The sequence below is a fragment of the Chenopodium quinoa genome, unplaced genomic scaffold (assembly GCF_001683475.1).
Source record: "Chenopodium quinoa cultivar QQ74 unplaced genomic scaffold, ASM168347v1, whole genome shotgun sequence".
Taxonomy (NCBI): domain Eukaryota; kingdom Viridiplantae; phylum Streptophyta; class Magnoliopsida; order Caryophyllales; family Amaranthaceae; genus Chenopodium; species Chenopodium quinoa.
This window is the reverse complement of record NW_018744367.1, coordinates 2,442,058-2,464,682: the sequence shown is the minus strand read 5'-3', so window position 1 is coordinate 2,464,682 and position 22,625 is coordinate 2,442,058. Positions and strand designations below refer to the sequence as shown.

The 22,625-nt window shown below is 36.2% G+C and overlaps 3 protein-coding genes across 6 annotated transcripts; 1 reads left to right on the top strand and 2 right to left on the bottom strand.

The window, feature by feature from the left end:
• The first annotated feature begins 4,665 nt into the window (after positions 1–4,665).
• On the top strand, positions 4,666–9,273 carry LOC110696533 (phytochrome-interacting ankyrin-repeat protein 2-like). The gene is made up of 3 exons (XM_021873853.1): positions 4,666–5,591; positions 8,452–8,623; positions 8,760–9,273. Exons 1-3 carry the CDS (start codon positions 5,448–5,450, stop codon positions 8,969–8,971), a joined length of 528 nt encoding a protein of 175 aa, XP_021729545.1. The 5' UTR covers positions 4,666–5,447; the 3' UTR covers positions 8,972–9,273.
• Positions 9,274–11,405: 2,132 nt separating this feature from the next.
• LOC110696445 (F-box/kelch-repeat protein SKIP25-like) lies at positions 11,406–12,121 on the bottom strand (the record flags this gene model as incomplete). Its single annotated transcript, XM_021873731.1, has 1 exon — positions 11,406–12,121. A coding segment is annotated over one exon (507 nt), but the record flags the coding sequence as incomplete, so codon positions are not given.
• An 877-nt stretch (positions 12,122–12,998) lies between these two features.
• LOC110696531 (UMP-CMP kinase 3-like) lies at positions 12,999–20,360 on the bottom strand. 4 transcript variants are annotated; one of them, XM_021873851.1, is made up of 10 exons: positions 20,205–20,360; positions 19,395–19,431; positions 19,255–19,291; positions 15,568–15,685; positions 14,549–14,705; positions 14,373–14,453; positions 14,131–14,238; positions 13,958–14,029; positions 13,791–13,854; positions 12,999–13,306 (listed from the first exon to the last, which is right to left on the bottom strand). In XM_021873851.1, the coding sequence occupies exons 2-9, from the start codon at positions 19,422–19,424 to the stop codon at positions 13,804–13,806; spliced, it is 654 nt and encodes a 217-aa protein (XP_021729543.1). In that variant the 5' UTR covers positions 19,425–19,431; positions 20,205–20,360; the 3' UTR covers positions 12,999–13,306; positions 13,791–13,803. The 4 variants fall into 4 exon arrangements, with proteins under 4 accessions (XP_021729543.1, XP_021729542.1, XP_021729541.1 ...); XM_021873850.1 differs by having other exon boundaries at positions 13,251–13,644; XM_021873849.1 differs by having other exon boundaries at positions 13,251–13,854.
• Between the last annotated feature and the right edge of the window lie 2,265 nt (positions 20,361–22,625).

The following is a 22,625-nucleotide window of genomic DNA, read 5'->3' as shown; positions in this document are numbered from 1 at the left end:
TGGTAACTGCGGATTCCAGGTCGTGGCTGATGTGTTTCAGTTGGGCGAACACAAGTACGGTTTAGTGCGTCAGTTGATGTACAGTAAAATTGCCTCTAACCGAGATGTTTATCGTCATGTGTACCAGGACGGCTTGGATAGTGCTCTGCGGCGTATCCGATGGGGAGGAGGACCTTGCGGTCTAAATTACTATTTCGACGCGCCACTAGATCTCTTTGCCGTTGCAAACATTTACAAGTGCGCAGTAATGCATTTCGGGCTGGGATTGCATAGTCGAGCTTATTATCCTTGTACAACGGTTCTCCCTTGGTCTTCGCGTGAGACCGTCACTACACCGGTCAGAGAGTTAGCTATTACATTTCTTGGGTCGTCATACAAACATTTCATCCGACTGGACCTGTCATCCGATTTTCCTGTCCCACCGATCATACCTCGGTGGTACGACATTCGCACAGCAAGCATAGAGGGTTGGGATGCGCTGTATCATGACCGGATCCATCAATGGAACACCCTAGCAGCTTTTTAGTTTTTCATTGGTACACTATTTCTATGTAACCTTATTTTTGCATTGCTTATTATCCTCGTACTGTACTAAAACGATAATTTTAAATGTTAAAAACTAAAACGATAATTTTAAATGTTAAAAACTAAAACTATTGTATTAAACTCTGCAAACTACAAATATAATGTCCTATTTCACAAACTAATATGATAATGTAAAAAATGTTCAACAAACAAAATGCCAAAAAAAAAAATCAGTAATCCCTCTTTGCCGCCGACTCCCAATGCGCAAGGGTCTGTTCCAACTCATCAACAGCAACTCTCCCTGCTGCACTCATGCTGTCCTTCTCCAAGGAGAGTTTTTGTACGCCTTGAATTGTCTTTCCCATCCACTACACAAAAAAAAAAAACATGAAATTGAATAACGATATATAAAATTTAAAAAAACGCAACAATAAATTTTTGTTCATGCATACCGCATCTACGGTAGTTGGTGGTGGCATATCATGATCATCGGCGTTGTCGCCATGATTGAGGTCTCTAATCAACCTCGGGTGCGAATACCGGTTGTACCATTCCATGTAGTGCTGGTCACACATGGGAGGCACCCCAGTAGGCGGCCTCTGCAGCTCCGCAGTCCATAAGCGGGCAACCATCGGGAACAGCTCCCACGTGGCAATCATGCTATACGGCCATTGGACGACGTACTCCTTCGACGATGCAGATCAGACCGCCTTACTCGGCCATGCCGGTGGAGGAGGGACGACTTGGACGAATCCAAGCTGGCGAAGACAGTGCTGGGGCATGTACGCCTCCACGATCTCACGATACTGTATCCCGTGTAGAGGGTCCTGGGTACCCTATTACTAGGGTTCTGGCCGAAAGGCATCCAGTTCACCTGAACAAAATTTTTCAAATTAGTAAGATTCATATAATAAATGCATTACAGTACAAATTTAGAAATAATTTATACACTTTACCTCTAAGGGGGACATCCTGTCAAGTGATAACCGTATCGATCGGAGGCGGTCAACGGACTTCTTCTCCAACCGCGGACTCCACGCACAGGCACGGGGCATCCCATCACCAATAGGAACCAGGTCACGGTATGGTCGAAATACAGGAAAATACTCATATATCCAGGTCTGCAATCAAGTCAGACATCCAGTGATACCTGCCGCGTCAGCCGGACTCAAAAATCCTAGTTGGCGATACAGATACGCCAACTTAGCCGACCCCCAAGAAAACTGACCAACACTGTCGGGCTCACACGCATCAACTATGTCGCGTGGCCTGAGCTTGTTTCCGCTCTTATCCAGAAACAAGGTACACCCGAGGAGAAGAAAAACATAAGCAGCCAGCTGTGCATCGTGCGTCCTACGTGCACCGGGGTGCAAACAACGCTGCAAGACGGATGCGATCTTCACACCGCCATGGTCCCAAACACCAAGCGCCCCGGTGTACAGCGCAACCCTGTCCACCGCCAACAGCTCCGCCAACAAATCTGTCTGATCCGCATCAGTCACAACAGAAAGGCGTTTACCCTCTGCGCGAATCCCAAGAATGGTCTCGACGTCATGAAACATGATCGTCATCTCACCGAATGGAAGGTGGAAAGAGTTCGTATCCGGCTGCCATCGCTCAACGAAAGCCGTGATCAGCGTCCAATCAATCTTATCGTGCATGGTGGCAGGAAGGTGATTCACCCCAGTGCCCTGTAGTCGGTCGAACATCTCGCTCTCTACTGGCCAAGCCTCAGCCCATCTGCTCAAAATGCTACAAGTCTTTTCCCGGGTTTGGCATTTCAAAATGCCCGTCACCATACCCCTCTCCTGGTCCTCCCATATATGGGTAGCTATGTGTCCTAGAAAGCTAGGAATCACACTCCCGTCTACAGGTCCCCCAGGCACCGCACCCTTAACCACCCAAAAATCATTAACGGCGCTCAACCGTTTTCTGCTTGCCCCAGACACGGTGGACGCAGATGATGTGCCAGATCTACTCACAAACCTACCATCCCTACCCTTACGCACATCTACCCTATGCGTCTCGTACATGTCATCTAGCCTATGACTGAATGGACCGTAATCATCATATGGTCCACTCCCATCGTCCACATCCTCATATGCGTCCTCCTCCTCCTCCTCCTCCTCATCATCATCTTCATCCTCATCCCAATGGTGAACCCGTTCTCTACGAGCCGAGGCCGAAATACCACGGGATCTAAGATGTCTGGGTGCCCCAAGCTCTCCATCGAGTAGTTTCCACTTCTAATAAGGTCTAGATTCTTCCCCGCACCATGACGAAAATGCGACACCTTCAAAAAATTAAAAAATGTATACACATTAAAAAAATTATAAGAAAAATAACTACCAAAAACCAAATCAAATGAACTAAAAAAATACTAGCAAACTAACCTGAAAAAGAAATTAACATAACACTTAAAATAAATTACAGAATAAAATACACACAAATAAAGAAAAAAAAAACCAACACATACAAAATTTATATAAACATAAAAGAAAAATAAAAAAATTAACCTAAACGAAAATATATCAACTAAACAGAAAAACATACTAACAAATTGCAATAACAAATATAAAACAAAATTTATATAAACATAAAAGAAAAATAAAAGAAAAATAACCTAAACGAAAATATATCAACTAAACAGAAAAACATACTAACAAATTGCAATAACAAATATAAAAAAAAAATTGTACAAAACAAACATACAAAGAAATGTAAAGGAAGTATAAACGTAAAAAAAATACAACAAAATTGAAAAAAACATAAAACACAAACAAAATTTTAATTTCAAAAAAAAATTATTGAAAAAAACAAAAAACAAAAAACAAAAATATAAAAAACTTATGATTTTCAAAAAAAATAAACAAAATAAAAAAAAAACTGATTTTCAAAAAAAAAACCATAAAAAAACAAAAAACCAAAAAAAATTACTTAAAAAAACAAAAAACAAAAAAAATTCCGATTTTCAAAAAATAAATTCTGATTTTCAAAAAAAAATAAAAACAATAAAAAAAAAACTGATTTAAAAAAAAAAAATAAATAAATAAAACAGGGGCGCATGGCTGGGACGCCAGACCGGTGGTGGCGGCGCCTGGCTAGGACGCCACACCGGTGGTGGCGGAGCCATATCCAGACGCCATGGCCGTGGTTCCGGCGTTTGATTCTGGCGCCACCACCACCGCCGTGGCGTCCTCCCCATGCGCCCCGCCTTCCCACGACGGTTTTTTATTTTTTATTTTTTTTTAATGGAAAAAAACCTACCTTTCCACCGTGAGACCTCCTTTCCTCAGCCGCCGCCGCCGCCGCTAATTCCTTGCCTTGCCGCCTCGACATTGCCGGACTTTGAATTTTTTTTTTTAAAAAAAACGTAGAATGAAAGTGGGTGAGATTTTTTTTTTGGTGATGAGAGAGTGTTTCTTTTTTTTGGTCAAGGGCAATATTGTCAATTCAATGGAAATTTGTAGGCTTTAGTTGGTAATTTGTAGGCGATGTTTAGCAATCCACTTGATAAAGTGCTAGGGGATATCCTTCTCTTGGTTCCAGTTTCAAGTCTGTTCTTTGGTCTCAGGTAAAACGTGATGGCAATTGTGTGGCGCACGCTCTAGCTAAATTTATTCCGTATGGTTTTGAGCAAATATGGAAAAACTATTGTCCCCATGAAATTGCTTCATATGTACTTATGGATTGTTTATCCTCTAATTAATTTAAGCATAGTTTTTTTTTTTTTTTTTTTTTTTTTTTTTTTTTTTTTTTTTTTAACAAAAACAAAAACAAAAACAAAAACGAGAAGGAAAAAAAAAACTGATGTTTCTAATAAATAAATATTATACGGAATAGGAAAAAATCAGTTTAAATAAGATTAGTACTATAACTTGATAATAAATTCACTTTGAATAGCACACTTGTTATACAAGTTTGCCCATCAAATATAGAATTACTACTATATATTTAATAAAAATTGTACTTTGAATTAAAAATTAATATTAAAAACATAATTCATACTGAGTATATATCTAGACTAATCCAATAATATATTATTCTAATAATTTATACACAAGTATTATAAATTACAAAATTTATCGATTTCAACCCGTATTCAAATATCGCCGTCAATATATCCTAAAGCCAAATACCATCGAAAGAGTCATAAAAAAGAGAATTCTAGAATTACAAAATCTCTTCGAAAATCTATCAGTTTAAACTCCTTTCCAAATATCGTCATCATAATAACCTAAAACCAATTATCCACACAAGAGTAACAAAAGGGGTAGAATTCTAGAAATACAAAATTCTTTCCTCGTCCCAGAACCTCAACAAATCTTCTATCATTCAAACAATTCTTCTCCTCCGATTATAGCTGTGAACCCTAATCAATTCCTCCCCTCTTTCAAACAATCATTACACATGTTGTCGATTATCAATCGAGGTTTTGTTTGATTTTCGTTTGAAACCCTAACAATTTCTTTATCCTAGTTCCCCAGTTCATCGAATTTTCAAATTAGGGTTTTGCACAAATTATAATGTTCATAATCTCCTTGTTTAATCAGCTACCTTGGGTTACGGCTTCTTCAATCATCCTTGTTAACAATCTTCGTGTTCTTGGTCCTGGTTTGAATCCTTTTGCTCCTTACAACATGGCTAATTACTTAGCTCTCTCTCGCTAATTTCAATTTCGTTGCGTTTTTTCTCCCTCTTTCTACTTTAAGTATTCTGAAAGAAGTTTGATTTTGATTTGGGTAGTATTTTTTTCTGAAAAATCATGTAAAATAGTGAATATTTCCATCTGGGTTTATCGATTTTTCAATCTTTGAAAGGGGGTTTCTGAGTTTTAGGAGACAAGGGTTGTTTAGAGTTTCATAAGTTGGTGATTGATTTCGGTGGAAAGGGGTTTTGTGCTGTTGAGGGAAATAGTAATTATGCTAATTACTCCTCAAGCTGAGCAGTTGGGGATTTTCCGGCGAAGATTGTTGAGGAAGCGGTCGCATAGGTCGAGTTTCGATACCGATGATAGAGGTTGGACTCCGCTTCACATTGCTGCTCGGAAGGGCGACCTTAAGGAGGTATATTTTGTCTGTCTTGATTATATAATTTTATCACTTTTTTTTTCTTGCTTGTTGAAAATTGTAGTAGTGATGCGTATATGTGCGTCCTGTTTCTTTAGGATAGTGTTCTATGAAGTTTGGGAGTTGATTGTCTTCATTCCATTCCATGCTTAGATTTTCTTGGTTAAAATGGGTGTTAGTTTTGTCGAAGGCCATTGCCTTATTATTATCTGCTAACCAACTGGAGCCTTTCAGGTGTGATATCTTGAAGGGTTCTTTACTACGGAAAGATCACCCCTTTCGTCCATACAATTACTTGTTGTCATTGTTGGCTCGTTGCCATCCTATTACCCGCATATCATTTAATGTGCATACTATTCTGTGCTTTCATTTGAAATCTGAATGATTGACAGTAAAAGATTCTGAAGGTCATAAATTATATCTAAATCTGCCACAATTTTAATGGGCATTCGAACATGTTTCCTGTAACTTCTGGCTTGTGAGGCCGTGACCAACTTAAGCCCCTATGTTGGCAGCTTATCCCCCTTACAGCTCCCTGTTTTTCAAAACAACAACAACAACAAAGTCTTAGTCCCAAAAGCAACTGACAAGTCTAAAGTTTTCTAGTTGATAGAGTGATTGAGGAGGTATCAGAAGTAGATCGAATTGTAATTGTGGGTTTGTATGAATGTGATAGAGAGGGTGACGTGCTGGATAGAGGGGGCTGTGTCCCTCCCTTGAACAGTTGAACACTATTGCTTGAAGAAGGCTTCATGTTTCCACTCTTTTTTTCCTCTAGACCATAAATTATGTAGACTCTTCTTAGTCCTGTCAAAAAAATGGAACAGATAGATTGCCTCTGTTGGCCTTACAAGCAACGTATCAATCAGTGAATTATAGTTGATAGAATTTTGGACTATCCTTTATTTTTCTGGACATTGATTCATCATCTATGTTAGCTATTTTTAGTACTACATTTCCTTTCTTCTGTGATTTTTTATTTACTTTTAATGGAATAGTTGTGTGGAGTAGAAGTATCATAGTCCCAGATGTAGTCTGAAGTGACTGATAGACTGATTGTATAGTATAAACTTTTTACCTATTTCAGGGACAAGAAAAGGTGCAACTATAGAATAGCTGACCAAAGAAGAGAGGGGGGGGGGAGGGAAGTAGTTTTGACATGAAAGAAGGATCTGGTTAAAGCTGAATAATGAATGAAAGACAGAGGAATGGATGAAAAAAAATTCTGAGGTTGGGAAAGAGTGCACTTTGAGATGCTGACGTAGTGTGGACAAAGCTTTTTAGATTTAGAAATAGAGCTCTGGTCTTTTGGCTTTTGTTCTTAGGAACAAAGTAAGATTAGGGTTTATCTTCCTTTTTTTAAGGCATTTCTCTGATTAAGGTATTAATAGAAAATTAAGGTTTTTGTTTCCCTGTGGTATCCATATTTCTAATCTTGTCGAGTTGTTTTCCTTGGCATCATTATACTTTGGGTTATCTGTAAGTCTACACACAGCAGGCTAGATCTTATTCTAACCTATGCACGTGGTTGTAAAAATTTGGTTTCGTTGAAGTGTAGGGTGTGTATAACATAAGAGAGTTTATAGGATAGTAAGCAGCATTGATGGAGATTTTACTCCCATCTCAATACTCTACCATCTGCCATTAATAAAAAAAAAAAAAACAAAAGAGGAAAAGGAATGGGCAAGTGGGCATTTTGACTGTTTTTAAATGGTTTTTTTTTTTTTTTTTTTTTTTTTTTTTTTTTTTTACTGAACTTAAGTTCCTTACTAAGTCGATATTTGCTAAACTTACCTTATAATTGTTGCTAAATTGAACTTCTTTTTGATTTTGTAAGCGGGAAAGTATCAGCCTGAGCAATATTTAGATCCTGATGGCCCTAGCCCCTAGGATTATACAGTGTAATTCCTATAAGCAATGGGATAAACTACTATGTGAAAGTAGTCCATATGAATAGTTCCATGTCCAATATGTTCAGGCCTGAAATGCTGCTCAAGGTACTCCAGCTTGATGTGATTGCTGTGATATGCTACTTGATGTTCTTTGAGTTCATCCTCTGACTCATTATTATCTAGCCTTGAGTTTAGTATCTTTTGAACTGGTATGAAAGGGGTACCAATTTCAATTTTGTCTTTCTTTTGAGTTCAGGATTGGGTTATTCTTTGAGATCAAGAGCTCTTCTGGCTTCACTGTTCAGGCTTTAGGAAATAAGTGCTTGCTTTTAAGATATTCTGTGGTAGAATTGGAGTTGATTTATAATTACGGATGATATTTGCTTATATAGTTGGGCAATGGGTCAGACCTTGGAGTTCTTTTGGAAAGTAGTACTAATTAAGAACCCATGAGGTTTGATGAGTTAGGAATCTATTTCTAAGGTGCCTAAGAATATTCGAGGTATGAAATTTATATATATATGATGAGATGGTTTCTGCTTGGTGCTAGTTTGCTACCCTCAGACTTAGAATTTGTGTTACTCATGAGTCACATGTTGATGTAACCTACAGACTTTAGCTTGTGTGCCGCTTGGTGGTGCTTATTCGCAGACTTAGAGTTGGTATTGTACATATTATTGGTCTGACGGTAGGTTCATGAACCTTTCTTTGACTATGTGAAGCTGCCATATTTGAATGTCAACCATCTTTTCTAGAGTCGTAATTTCTAACTAAATTCTGTTTCATATCTGTTTTTTCATTGGAATGTATCCTGTTTATTATGCAGTGTTTTATGCTGCTTTTGTTTTCTAGTAGAAGAGAACTGTTTCTTCATTGCGGTATAGTACCTCTGCATAGTTGAATTGCATTTTCCTGATGGGCTTCAAACTTGATATTGAAGTTTTAAACTGTGGGCCTACATTCAGGTTAAACGAATGCTTAATGAGGGAATGGATGCAAATGTGGCTGCTTGGGGCGCCAAAATGCAAGGTGTCACGCCTCTTCACCTTGCTGCTGAAGGAGGCCATCTCAAAGTCATGGATGTGCTGCTTGAGCAGGGTGCTAATATTGAAGCCAGAACCAAGGGTCCTTGTCGTTGTAAGTAATACGGAGTTATGTATTATGCTTTATGGCCTTTAACCAAGCTTAATGTATCCGCTTTCATTTCTTTTAAATTCCTAGCTGGGAGCTATTTATCTTTAATCTTTACTTAACTTGAAGTCTGATATTACAGGGACACCGCTCCACTTAGCAGCTAAAGAAAGGAATAGGGATGCAGTCAGATTTCTGGTTGAGAATGGGGCCTTCTTGCCACCTGATATTAATGACAGCCGATTTAACCCACCATTACACTATTGCCCTGGCCTTGAATGGGCTTATGACGAGCTAAAGCGTTTGCAGGACAGTTCGTCTTCTGGTGAGATATCATACTGTTCTGATAATTGAAGCTGCCTTCAGTCACACATTTCACGTCCAACGTTTCTATTTAGCTTTTTAGCCACCTTTATCGAATGCCTATTATTTAGCTGCTGATGTTTATGATAGACAGTTACTATGCTCTGGTATGTGGTATGTAATGACTGACTGCTAAGCTCGACATTTGGTTGTGTTATATGATGATGTAGCTTTGGGGTTGCATCATAAGTAGTATATTAGGTAATATGGAATTGTCATCGTTGTATGATCTGTTTTGTCATGGATGGTTTGCATTAATGAAATAAAAGTAGACTTGGTTTACATTACTCTTCTGCAATGATTTAAATCTCTAGAATAGGGGAAAGTATCAAGTCATCAGAGGTTATGCCGATATGGATGATGGAAAGCCCTCCAGATGTAAGCTATCTTGTAATTTTGGATAAACCGAGTAGTCAATTATTAAGCTCCTTTTATTTATCGTTAAAAATATGATGTTGGCAAAATTAGCTAAACAATAAATTGTTTACTGTGCATCTTTTTGCATCTAACCAAAGGCCACTTCTTATTATGGATGTTTAGATCTTTTGTAACCTTGATTGACCGACATTAATTGGACATGATTACATGGTTTGGCTGAAGAACAACGCAAATTAAACTATTCTACCATAAAGTTGTCAACATAATGCTATGCAAGTACATCACTATCATTTGGACATTTGTTATCTTTGATACATAGAGTGTTGCTCTTGTGTAATTACATTGGTTTTGGTTGCTCACTAACCATGTTCTAATAACAAATAAGGATTTTCTAGTGGAAAATGTTTGTATCTCACAATTAAGAGGTTATGTGATCAAATTTCAATAACGAGCTCTTAAGGGGGGTTATTCTTACTGACCCATACTGAGTTGACTCGGGCAAAGTTAGAAAAAAATAAAAATAAAAAAACCAAATCCAACCAAACCAGGCCCCCTTGTTATAGTACTGTACAAGTTAATTTCGAAAAATACTTGTGTGATACTTGTACACAATATCTAATTGGAAAAATTAACATGAGTGGACAAACCTTTGCCCGATTCTCCCAAAATGGACCAAATAGGTCACCCAACCTGTTATCAGGTAAAAAGCCACTTGTCATTTTATCATTGGTCAAGTTTTTTTTTTTTTCCTTTCCTCCTGATCCCTTTTCCCTTTCCCTTTCCTTCCTCCCTCCATTAATTCCGACCAAGGGTTCGAGGGTAGGGTCGCCGACAGCCGATCTCTTTCTCTTTCTCATTTTTTCCCTTCCTCCCTTAAATCCGGCCACCCTGGCCTCCCCTTTCCCTCCCTTGAAATCGGCGTCAAGGTTGGTTGTAGTGAATTGGTGGTGAATTGAATGGGTGCGTTTCGCGTGACAAATTGGTGCTGCTTCTAAAGGTTTAGAGGTGGCGGTGATAGTAGCAACGGTTGGCCGCAGACGGTGAGAATTCATGGTTGCTGCTTGTGAGATTATGCGGCTGTAAATTGTTGTTGGCAAGAGATGGTGAACGTTGGGGCTGTTGTGAGGGAGATGGGGCTCACTGCTGATGGAGATTACGCAGGTTTAGCAATGGAGGTGGGGGTCGATCCAGTGGGGTGGGGCTGGGGTGCTGGTGGCGTTCGATTCAAAGAAAGGGCCACGGGTTTTGGGGTGGGTGAGGTTTCAGGGTGGGATTTCGGGGTGGAGGGGTTGGTCCGGTTGGGTGGGGCTGGGCTGTCGGGAAGAAGGTGTGGGTGGGTGGCTGGGTGGCTGGGGGAAAAAGGAGAGAGAAAGAAAAGCATCCGTGGGGGAGGTGGTCTGTGCTGCGGTGGCCGGAGTGGAAGTGGGAGTGGAGGATTGGCCTGTAGTGGTGGGTTGGGCTGCCGGAGTTTTTTTTTTAATTTTTTTTTTTTTTTATTAATGTTGACTTGAATAACCGGTTGCAGGTAAATTCAGTCCATTTTGGGAGAAAAAATGCAAACTTTTGTCCAAAATGGGAAGATTTAAAGGTCAGTCCATTTTTGGAGAATTGGGCAAAGGTTTGTCCATTCATGTTAATTTTTCCTATCTAATTTCCTCTTTATTTATATGTTCTTACACAAATGTATATGAATAGAATCCTTATTTTTCTTTAAATTACTCCATATCACTCTACCACTGAAGGTTCACTGTCTTTGGATGTGAAGTGTGAACGAGTCCGTTTTAAATTTTGTTTCCTCCTCAAAATAACCATTAATTTTCTTATGAATGAAACATTGTATAACTCCTAAAAATATACAAAATCTTTAGTTTGAAAAGTATAAACTTGACCTTAAAAATGTTTCTTTTGTTTTTATTATTTGTTGAATTGATTTACTACTTTTCCCTACCAAAAAAAATCAGCCGAGGTAGCAAAATGTAAAGCTGCTAATCCCATTTTTCTTTGACAATTTGATTGACAATACGACAATACTTAAATCTGTGGACAATTTTTACATGAACTAAAAAAGTTTTCATTTGACTTTGTCATCAAATCTTTCACACAGTATTTCTTTCCATTCTCATACTTTCATTAAAAATCCAAGATTTTCTTACAGCCAAAAAATAAAATAAATAGAAGACATCTTAAGATTTTTTTGATATATAACTAGCACTATTTTTTGTATGGTGTAGGACGTCAAAGAAAGTTCAAACTTGATTAGGTCCTACTCATTCTTGGCAAAACATGAACCGCAGCAACATTGAACCCTTGTGGTGGCTCAACCACCCACATTTGCGGCGGCGATGCCATCACATCCACCACAACTATCTCACTCCCATCTTTACAAACAACGCAAAGCCGCCCACCTCGAGCCGCCATCTGCTGCGCCCCTCGTAGCCTATCACTCTCTACCACATCCACCCACCCATCTGTCTCCTCGTTGTACTTCCTCACCACTCCCTTGGATTCATCCACCAAGTAGATCATTTCTTCGTCCATTGCGGCCGCTGGGCCCCGCCACCCGCTTAACATACCTTCCTTCATGTCACCCCATAAGTCTTGTTCTGCGCTGTAGATAGCTCCCTGCTTGGCAGTGTCACCTTTGACGTTGACCATGCAGAGGCGGCCGTGCCAGCCAATGGCATCAGTCGTCTCCCGGGAGAACCGCCCGACCCGGAGGGAGCTGACCTTCTCCCACTTGTCACAGCTAGGGGTGGTTATTGGGAGGGTCGGTGCGGGTCATTAGCGGGGCGGGTCGGTTGTGGGTCATGATGAATATTTAGCGGGTCAAGGTCGAGGTAAAAGTAAAACGGGCCATTAACGGGCTATTAATTTGCTTCTTCTTCCTTCATAATTTTTTCAAGTTTATCAAAATCAACATAATCAGAAAAACTACATGAATACCCAGCCCAGCCGGCGGCCACATCAGCAAACATAATTTACACCACAAGTCCACAAACGAAGCAAACAATAGGTAGTCCAAATTCCAAACTGACATAATAACATTACCAATTAATCAATTTAAAAATGTGTTACTACTTCATCTATTCTTATCATTAATAGAGCTAGGCTCCTATCAACAGCATCAACAACTTCGAAATTATACCTAATATCTTCAGTTTTGCGTTGGCTTCAACTGGAATATCTAGACACAATTCATCCTGAGCTCCCCTTTAATAGCATCAACAATGCTCTGCAGCTTTTTTTCTTTTTTTACTTTTACAATGGTGATATATACAAGTATATAAATTTTTTTTTTTTTTTTTTTTTTTGGAAGACTTTAAATGGGTGGGGGTGGGGTATATTTACCTACAGTATGGTGTACCGGTGCAGGCATTAGTAACTCAGGATAATATGTAATGGACCTGTTATTAAAAAATTAATATTTTAATGATTATTTTAGTTAGTTAATTATATGCAAATATTTTAGAAAATAAATACAAAGCGAATACATTAGACTCTAAGCTTTTATTAGCTACAACTATTTATTTTTTATTTTATCAACTAATATATATCACAATTTCAACATTTTTATTTCTATATTATCATTTGTAATAAAAAAAATTAATCAAAGTAATTATATCATAAATAAATAATTAGAAGATTAATTAGTGTTGGTGAAAATAAAACAAAAATTTTAGACCCATTAGCCCCTCAGGCAAGCTCAGCACGTTTAAAGGGTGTGTATTGTACAAATTGTCAAGCCCGCATAACAGGGCATGGGTTTGCTACATTTAGCCCATTGGACAAAAAAAAGTATAGGCTCAATCTGCTTCCTGTTCAAGCCCGCAAACGATCACCTCTAAGCTTGTCCTAGATAGACTTGGCAGCTTAGTTCAAATACAATTGCCAATGCTTATAAAACTTGAGGCATTAAGATCATCAAAAGAATCATCGTATATTAGAAAGCTGCACGAGACCAACATGCAATGCAGTTCATTCTATGAGCAAAGGCTTGCAGTACATTGCCAAAATTCCACAAGTCAACAAAAGGAAAAAGAGTGAATACATGAAGTAGAGTATTTTGCAACAAAATTGATCACATCCGTCAAAGAATTAAAAAGTACTAAAAACAAAAGTTTCAAAAAAAAAAGAAAAAAAAAAAAAAAAACTGTAGTCTGTATTACTGTTATACCATAGGCCCATAAAAAAGCACCCCAGGCAATTGTGATTTGTGATGTGAAAGTGTGCAGCTTGGTAAACTTAACAGGTACCAGCCAATTTCATCTTATAGCAATCATTTCCAGCTGACAGAAGTCCAAGCCCGGATAAATTTTTAATTGGAAAAGAATGAAGATACATCAACAAGAATTATGAGCACTCAAATTCTGAAGAAGAACACAACCAGGTTAAAATCAATAGAGAAGATCCGCAAAATTTGAAAGCGAATCACCTCAGTACTCTAGTTATGGCATCTTCGTATTTGATAATGTTAGGCAATCCTCAGAAGCAACGTGCTGCAAAAACATATAGCAAAATTAGAGGCGCTGAATTGGCAAAGATTAAGGATACAAAGAACTTCAAGGAACATAGAAATCTCATCGCTAAAAGAAAAACTACCTCCTCTGTCGTTGAATTAAATATAGCTTTGACATCCTCAAATACAGCCTCAGCTTGTTTAGCAGCATCAATCTTAATACACATGTATAAAAGCTTCCAATTCAGTTTGAAAAAAAAAAGACATACAAAAGGACCTGACCAAATGGGTTAGAAAAGCATGAACAGCGTCTGACCTTTCTAACTTTGTCCTTCAAACTGTAGTACGCAACAACTGGAAGACTAGACTCCATATATACCTTAAAACGCTTCTTGATAGTCTCCAGGTTATCATCTTCCCTACCCTTCATAAATGTAAGAGGTTGGTGTAGTACAAACCAAATATCAATCAATCAAAGCCTTAATACCATTAGTGGGGAAGGGTAGTACAAACCAAATAGGCCAGAAGAAAATGGAGATAGACAAATAAAGAATTAACCTGATTTCTAGTCAAAAGACGCTTCTCCATCTCCTCTTCTGGACAATCAAAGAAAAGAACAAACTCTGGTTCTATACCAGTCTGCACCACATAAGAAATTTGATAAAACAAAATGCACAGTTTTGACCTGAATTTTGATGATCTATGTATGAAACACATGGAAATTTAAGACTCACAACAGATTCAAAAGTTTCACGGTTCTCTTCATTGCGAGGGAAACCATCAATAAGAAACTTGTCATTTCCACTTTCCTGCATAGCTAGCTGGAGAAGCTTAACTGTAACCTCTGAAGGCACAATCTTTCCTTCTTTGATCATGCTCTGGATCATGGTTCTATATTTAACCACAGCCAAAAAGCCAATGTTATTATCAGAAGAATAATTCAAGGACAACTACCGATAAATCCTACTACTAAAATATCTAGTATAGCAAGACAGGCGGACTTATACACATCATTTATGGAGTTCAATATCCAACATAAGCAACCAGCCATCAAGCAACTCTTGCCTGAGCCCCACCAATACACTAATCAATACCTAAATATATTAATACTTTCCAAATGCAGCAAACCACAAGACAACAATCATCAAAATGGTTCCAACCCATTAGAGTGTCAATAGATGAGATTCCAGCAGCAGAATTACAATAGAAAAAATTTAAGCGAGAGAGAGAGCTAACAAAAAACTATCCACCATGGTGACCTATCCACACACACAATGTAAGGATGCAGTGGACACAAGATCAAGTGTAGCTGAAAATTTAGAATGTGGCACCAAGTGACATTTACTTGATGATCTCCTCTCATATTCTTCATTAAAAAAGTGGCTTTAGACCTCTTGAATGCAATTCAATAATCTTACCACCAAGAATGCAATATCAACTTATCAACAGATACAACAATTGCACAAGAGAACCATTTAGAAAGATTGTCAGGATGTAAGAAACTTTGGGGCCAGCTTTTATTATTGCATTTTATGGAATCAAAAGAAGCAGTAAAATAAAAACTTAACACTAAATTCATTACTCTAATTACGGATTGATCACCCTACAGCCAACAGATACAAAATATAAAGAGGACAGCCTTTTTTAAGTCAAGATGGCAAAAATAAGCATGCAGTGATGATAAAAACAACCTTAAATTACACGGGCCTGCTAAAAGCAATTATATAGTAGTTTCTGAGAAAACAGACAATACCCATTCTCAGAGCCAGATTTAATTTCTGCTCGTAGAAGATCACCAGCACTTAGGTGAGTGAATCCAAAGTTCTGAACAATATTGGCGCACTGTGTACCCTTCCCACTGCCAGGACCACCTGATACACGCAAAGCAGTAGCACCAAAGATTTAGACCTTGCATGGTTATAAGTAGCATTTATAATAATTCAAAGTTGCTAAGGCTAGAAAAGGTTGTGGTCTACATGGATAGATAATACACCAGCACAAACTACATGTAGGTTCATCATAGAGGCATTTATATAATATATCAACAGGTGGAAAGGATTACCAGACATGTCCAACCAAATTGCAATCAATGTCGATTTGCGTTAGGCTAGGCTAAGGCAAGACTGCAGATGATTACCCAGGCCTTCTACTTTGTATTCAAAATCTTAGCATTTAGGGGGTCGTTTGGGTAGATGTTTTGCAATGGGTTAATTGGGATTAGAATCCTTCAATCTATTATATTGTTTGGTTAAGCTTTTTAACTATGGAACCTCATACGGTCATACCAAAGGGATTTTCTAATTCTACCACATCTCCCTAGAATCTCATACCAACCTTACTCCTTAAGATTCACAATCCACTCCAGTAATGAAGTGTAGAAATCATTCCAACAATAAACTAAAAAACTTTAAACTAGTATGGGATTTTGAATTCATACCTCCCTATTATAAGATTCCATACCAATCCATTCTTATTTAACGAACCAAACACCCCCTAAAAGCATGCTATTACCAAGCTAGGTGTTTTAATGTTCTTCCAAAACTGACCTTATTTACACACAAAAACACAAAGGCTAAAAAATTTATTTTCAACTTTTATAGCTGCCTTCAATTATATAAGTTCTGCAATAAAAAGATGGAGCACAAACACAGATAAAGAAGGGCTCTAGGTTGTCCTCTCTGCTTTTACTATACTTTCTTACCGGTTTCATTTGGTCAAAGAAATTGGTCACTCTATCTTATTTTCCTGTATATATATTAAAATAATATTGATTTTGGAGGACGATATACAGGGGCTGCCCTAGAGGCGTGGCAAAATTAGTCTATTAGGACTTTCTGTCCATGCCCATATCTTTGATCTATTTCCCCAACCTCACTGTCTCTTGATTTTATCATAGGTAGGATGCTTTTAATTGTTAATTGATCCAATTTAATGTTTATTCCAACAAATAGCGGTTTCATTAACACAAATTTTCCGTTGAATAATGAATTCTAAGGAAGCAATCACCATCTTTAATTCATCAAAAGAACAACAATGGAAATGTGAGCAGAAGGAACTTCATGATCGGGTAAGTTAGATACACATTTTAAGAAGTTCGAGCATACGATAATGTATTTATGTGGCAGAACTTAATTTTGCCAATAGTTGTGCTTCGGTAGGACAAGAATGATAAAGTTTTGTCATCGAAATGTTCTTTGGTTACTTCAATGAAAGAGAGTGATGTATTTGTTATCTCTTTCGGTTCAAGGTCATGGCCACGGGTAGACATGTCGGTTGGATCAGGGTCGGTCAATCTGATTTTATGGTTTAAAACTGTAAATGGCTTATTAGAACTGCCTTTAATTGGTTTTCAAAGTTCTTGACTAAACTTTTGCAGGATTTTTCTGTTTGTAGGATCGAGTTATCTGCTTCAAATTCACCGGTTAAACAAAAAACTACTAACTTAGAGCTCGTTTGGTATCGCTGTGGTATCCTGTGTTTTGTTTTTCGAAATCATATGATATATGACATATAATGAATCATAAATTAGTCAAACTTATTAAAACCATGATAAGTTAAAAACTGACAACAAAAAAGTGAAAACTCCTTTTTCTTGTTTCTTATTTTTGTTTATTTTGTTTTCAAATAAATCAGAAAATTGAAAATAAAAAACAATGCCAAATAAGCCCTTAATTTTATTCTCATCATGGCAAATAATAGATAGATTTTTTTTACTCATATTAGGCCCATTTTTTTCTCTCCAATACTCTCTTTACCATCAAATATAGTAAATTCATACCCTATTTTTCAACATTTTCAGATTTCCTCTCTTCTTGCAAACTTTGTGTGTCGGAAGTAAATTTGTAATCCTTTGTGAAATGGAGAGTAACTATCAAGCTACGTTACTCGGCCTCTTCATTTCACATTAAGTACCCGTTCCGGACTCTTGACTTTGACATGGGTGTAACACTAGAACACTTTACTTTTAGTTTAAAATTATAGAATCTTTCACAAAATAGCTAAGTCGGACGTTGAACCCGTGTCAGACATGGGTACCCCACTCCAAGCAACATATATCATAAGTGCTATAAATAAGGAAGCATAGGGAAGAGATAAGAACTCTAAATATTGAGTTGTTCTCTTAGATTTGTTTAACCTATGGGAGTGAAACAAGCCACTCGAAAGCTTGTGTCTATCAATCATTTGTCTTGTATTTCAAATTACTAGTCATAATTAGCATCTTGTTCTAAATTTGGCCATGTTTATTCCCCATTGTGCTACTTCATAACAGCCCCCTCCATCTTCTATTTCAAGTTTAATCACTATTTTATCAAAAATGTACAATTCACAATGGTTCATAATATAAAATATATGAACAATATGTACGTTTATAATAAAATGTTTTAAATTTTATTAATATATACTTCCTCTAGTTCTAAATGCTTGTAACACTAATATTTTTGCACTAGCCGATGCATGATTTAACCATGTATAATTCTCCATTAATATAGACTATTAAAAGTTGAAAATGATTTTCCTTAAGTATAAATCATCATATATATATTCATAGCAAAATATATAAATAGTGTAAAAGTCAGTGTTGCAAGAACTACGAAATGAAAAGAGTATATGACCTTACTAATTGTGGAAAGTTGTGTACCACACATGGACAATAGTTTTTTTTTTTTTTTAAATATAATGTTGACCCACTTGCCCCACTTTTATACTTGTATCATAAAACTACTTCCATGACCCCTAGCTCTTGCAAAATTAGAGGCCAGGAAGGTGTTTAATTATTTAGTAACCAAATGAAAATATGGCCTATTAATCAAAGTTCAGCACATGGGTGCCTTCCTCTATTCTCATTGCTCTTTATTTGAATACATATTATTGTGGAAGATCAAATAAAGAACAGAGAAAGTAAACAACTTCCAAAGTTTTGTAGGGAGTTGACACAAAGCCAAAGTTCCATGGATGTTGGTCAATCTAAGAATCTTACTTCTACTTTCACTTCAAATTCCTAGGAGTATATAAACCCAAAGTAATAAGGTCAAAGTGTCCAAGCATGAACCCTAGAGGTAATACTTACATTAGCCATGATCATTATTATTGAGAATCAAAGAGATCAAATAGAGACAAAGAGCTCCATTCCACATTTAAATATTTAAATTTCACACATCAAATCCACCATCTTATTAGTGACAAATTAACAATATACAAATTTAAAATCATCAAATCTAACAATGTCTAAATCGGTCTATCATATGAGAAAGTTACTTAGTATTAATGTATATCTTCAGCTTGATACACAAACAAGAAATAAACTTGAGAGAAAAGCTGACAGCAAGTTATTCAAGAAGCATAAAAGAACCAAATATGCTCATTGCTGGCAAAGAACAATTTAATTGACCCATTAAGAATCAAAGGAAAAAATAATCATGCTAGGAATCAGCGAGTTCACCTAAAACAAAGATAACAGTCACCTTCCTGCCATTTTCCTGCAGTCAGAAACACCAATAAATAAAACAAACCAAACTAGCATTTTACAGTGATTAGAATCAAGCAGCATCGCATGAATAAAAAATAAGGTTAAGTATTTACCATGTTCTGAGTGTCAACAGCAGTTCCCATATATTTACTGCATCCACACAAACATTGGGGTATTATATTAGAAACGGAAAATACACAAATCAGACCTAAATGTAGTAAACAATTGATCATAACTATGATTAAATCAAAATATTTGGAAATCATTTCAGATTAGGGGTGTAAGTATAATCAGTATTCTCACTGGCATTAAGGGTGTAAGTGTATCCATGTATTCTCACTGGGATTAAGGGTGTAAGTGTATCCAAGTTGATCTTAGCAATTAAAATATCGAAATTTTCACATATAATGCTTCAAACCAAAGGCATAATCAGCCAAATATGACATGTCACATATGTATGGAGACGAAAGACGAAACATCAAATTAATATTTGAAACCTAAACTAAAAATACTCGATATAAGGCATGTCCTAAGCCTGGGCAAGAGAGGCAGCTGCACAGCCGCCGCCCTGACAAGAAAATATCAATTTTTATAGCTCTGTCCTTACATTTAAAGGTTATAAACAAAACCCTGCAACACATTTGCAACCAGTCTTATCTCAATCATCAAATTATGCTTGAAAAATCACATAATTTCTTCTTGCTTAAGAATTCCAACATGAATTGCACATAGCAACATTCAAGCAACAAAATCGCTCGTTATAATCTTTCATAACTTGAGTGATTATAACTTATAGTTCGTTAAATCACCATAGAAGAACCCTAAATTAATGATACTGAAAATTAAATCAACAACAGTGTGAAATTAAACCCTAGATTATGAAATTGATGTCCGATGATTTAAGAAAATAAGAAAATTCTGACCTGAGAAGCTGCTTTAACAGAGGAGAGAAAACTCAGAAGGCGCTTCAATGAAGAATTCAGAGTACGGTTCAATGGAAAAGAGCGAGAGTGGTGCAGCGTAAAAGTAGTGAAATGCTCCAAAGGGGAAAAAATAATGCAATAACGGAAAGAAGAATGACACGCATATAATATCGTACTATTAGATTAGTCCCATGCGATCACGGTTTTAACAAATAAAATTACACTGTAGCCAATTGATTACATTGGTATAAAAGTTAGCATATTCGTGACACATTGGTATAAAAGTTAACATATTCGTGACACATTGGTATAAAAGTTAACAAACTACGACAAATTGGTATAAAAATTAACAAGTTGTGACATTTTACCCTTCTTTTCTTGTTGAAGGAGGGGGTTTTTTTTAAAAAAAAATTTATTTTTTTGTTGCTAATTCTCATTTTACGCCAAAACATTCTCTCCTCCATGCTCATGCACCCAAAATTATCGACAAATAATAACAAAAAAAAAAAATATTGTGCGTTCAAACAAAGATCTCAAAAAATGAATGGAAAGAGAAATTCTTATGTATTTAATGTCTCAAAAGTTAAAATTGGCATGTAATAAGTTGTAATATTTAAGAAGTTGGAGCAAATATATTTATATAAAATTGAATATTGGAAAGAAAAAAAGAGCACCATGTAATCTTGAAAATATGTAATCAAAGCTTGATCTTGTAATTTTTCTTGATTAATTCTTATGCATTCTCTAAGCTATATTCTCAAATTTTCTCCCTTTCTACCTTTTTTATTTTTATTATACTTTTTTTTGGCTTTTAATAGTCCCCAAGAAATTTACAATAAATATTTGAAGTGAAAAAAAAAAAAAAATTAAGCTACAAGAATAAGAATAATCATTTGTACAATATACGTTTACTATTCTAACAAGAAAAAAAGGTTAAACGTCATCGCTAGCCAACTTTTATACCAACTAGTTTTATTCCCGGGCAATGCCCGGATTGTTGATAAAATTTTAGGATAAACTTTTTAGTTTGAATGTTAAATACAGTCATATAAACCCTTTTGATAATGCAAAATATTTAGACATAGATATCACATTGCTTATATAATTAATAGTTTACTTTTTGTAGTTTTATTTGTAAATAGAAATCTATGTTATTATTAACTTGAAATTTTTTTTTACCGAACTAAAATTATTTTTACTGATTCTCTATTATATAAATTAAATATATTATAAACGGATCTTATTTTAAAGAACTTTTTTCAATGATGGAAATATAACCGAGTTGTAGGATATTTATTTAAAGTTAGGATTAATTTTGTATATATGAAATATTAGAAGTATATCAATAATAAAACTCTATACAGCGTGTTTATCTTAAAAACCCTATCCAAAATTAGCTTACTTAGCATCATATGTGCTACAATAATACCTATTTGTTGTCTACGTGGCATAGCACTTGGTGGAAAACTGGAATGCCAAGTGACGATATCTCGTGGCCTAGCTGCAAGATTCGGAAAAAAAATTATTGAAATGCTTTTTAAGTGAAAAACCCATAAAGTTCTAAGACCTTGCTAATATTGATCTGAATTAACTTCAACATTCCCTTGTATTATATAGTTTCTGTTGTGTCCTAATTTTAGTAGTTTTTTACTTCTTTAATTTCATTAACAAAATCACAAACATACACAAAAATATTACAACCAAATATGAAGAATGCCTCATTCAAATGCTTTAATTTGATGGTAAATCAATGGTAGACTAAAAAAACTTAATGATACATGGCCATATTTATAATTATAATTACGTGGTTATTCGTATAGGAGTTAAATTTTATTGTTAATTGGATATTAATTATAATATGTGGTGTGTTGCTATAAGTAAAATTTTATTGTCAATAAAAAGATAATTTTTTTTCAAAAGAATTATAAATTATTTTATGTGTACGTACTTTTTTATCCTAAAAAAATTTATCTAATCTAATCTAACGGAACATCTAATATAATCACAATAATATTTATTTATCGCTTACGTGGCTCGACACTTGGTGAAAAACTGGAATGCCAAGTGTCGTTGTCTCATGACCTGGCTACGAGACCGGCTTTATTTATTAGTGATATGATAAGTTATCACATGTTAACTAGTTCCTATAAAACAGTCAATCAACGACGGAAAAAATCCGGCTAATATGTCTACCAATATGTCACAACTTGCTAACTTTTATACCAATCTGTCGCGAGCGGTAACTTTTATACCAATATGTCACAAGGGTGCTTACTTTTATACCAATATGGCTAATTGACCGTAGAACTCGCATATTGATGAGTCTAATATATATATATATATATATATATATATATATATTGGAGTCCCTCGGGAGAGTTACAATCCCTAGTATGAGCAGCCGACGTCTGTACCTGCAAA

Excerpts from the sequence above, each read along its gene's own strand:
- LOC110696533 (XM_021873853.1), top strand. The coding sequence starts at position 5,448 with ATGCTAATTACTCCTCAAGCTGAGCAGTTGGGGATTTTCCGGCGAAGA. Across the intron at positions 5,592-8,451 it reads GGAAGGGCGACCTTAAGGAG|GTTAAACGAATGCTTAATGA; the intron begins GTATATTTTGTC and ends GCCTACATTCAG. Across the intron at positions 8,624-8,759 it reads AACCAAGGGTCCTTGTCGTT|GGACACCGCTCCACTTAGCA; the intron begins GTAAGTAATACG and ends CTGATATTACAG.
- LOC110696531 (XM_021873851.1), bottom strand. The coding sequence starts at position 19,424 with ATGGGAACTGCTGTTGACACTCAGAACATG. Across the intron at positions 14,454-14,548 it reads GTGAAACTTTTGAATCTGTT|ACTGGTATAGAACCAGAGTT; the intron begins GTGAGTCTTAAA and ends TATGTGGTGCAG. Across the intron at positions 13,855-13,957 it reads TTAATTCAACGACAGAGGAG|CACGTTGCTTCTGAGGATTG; the intron begins GTAGTTTTTCTT and ends ATGTTTTTGCAG.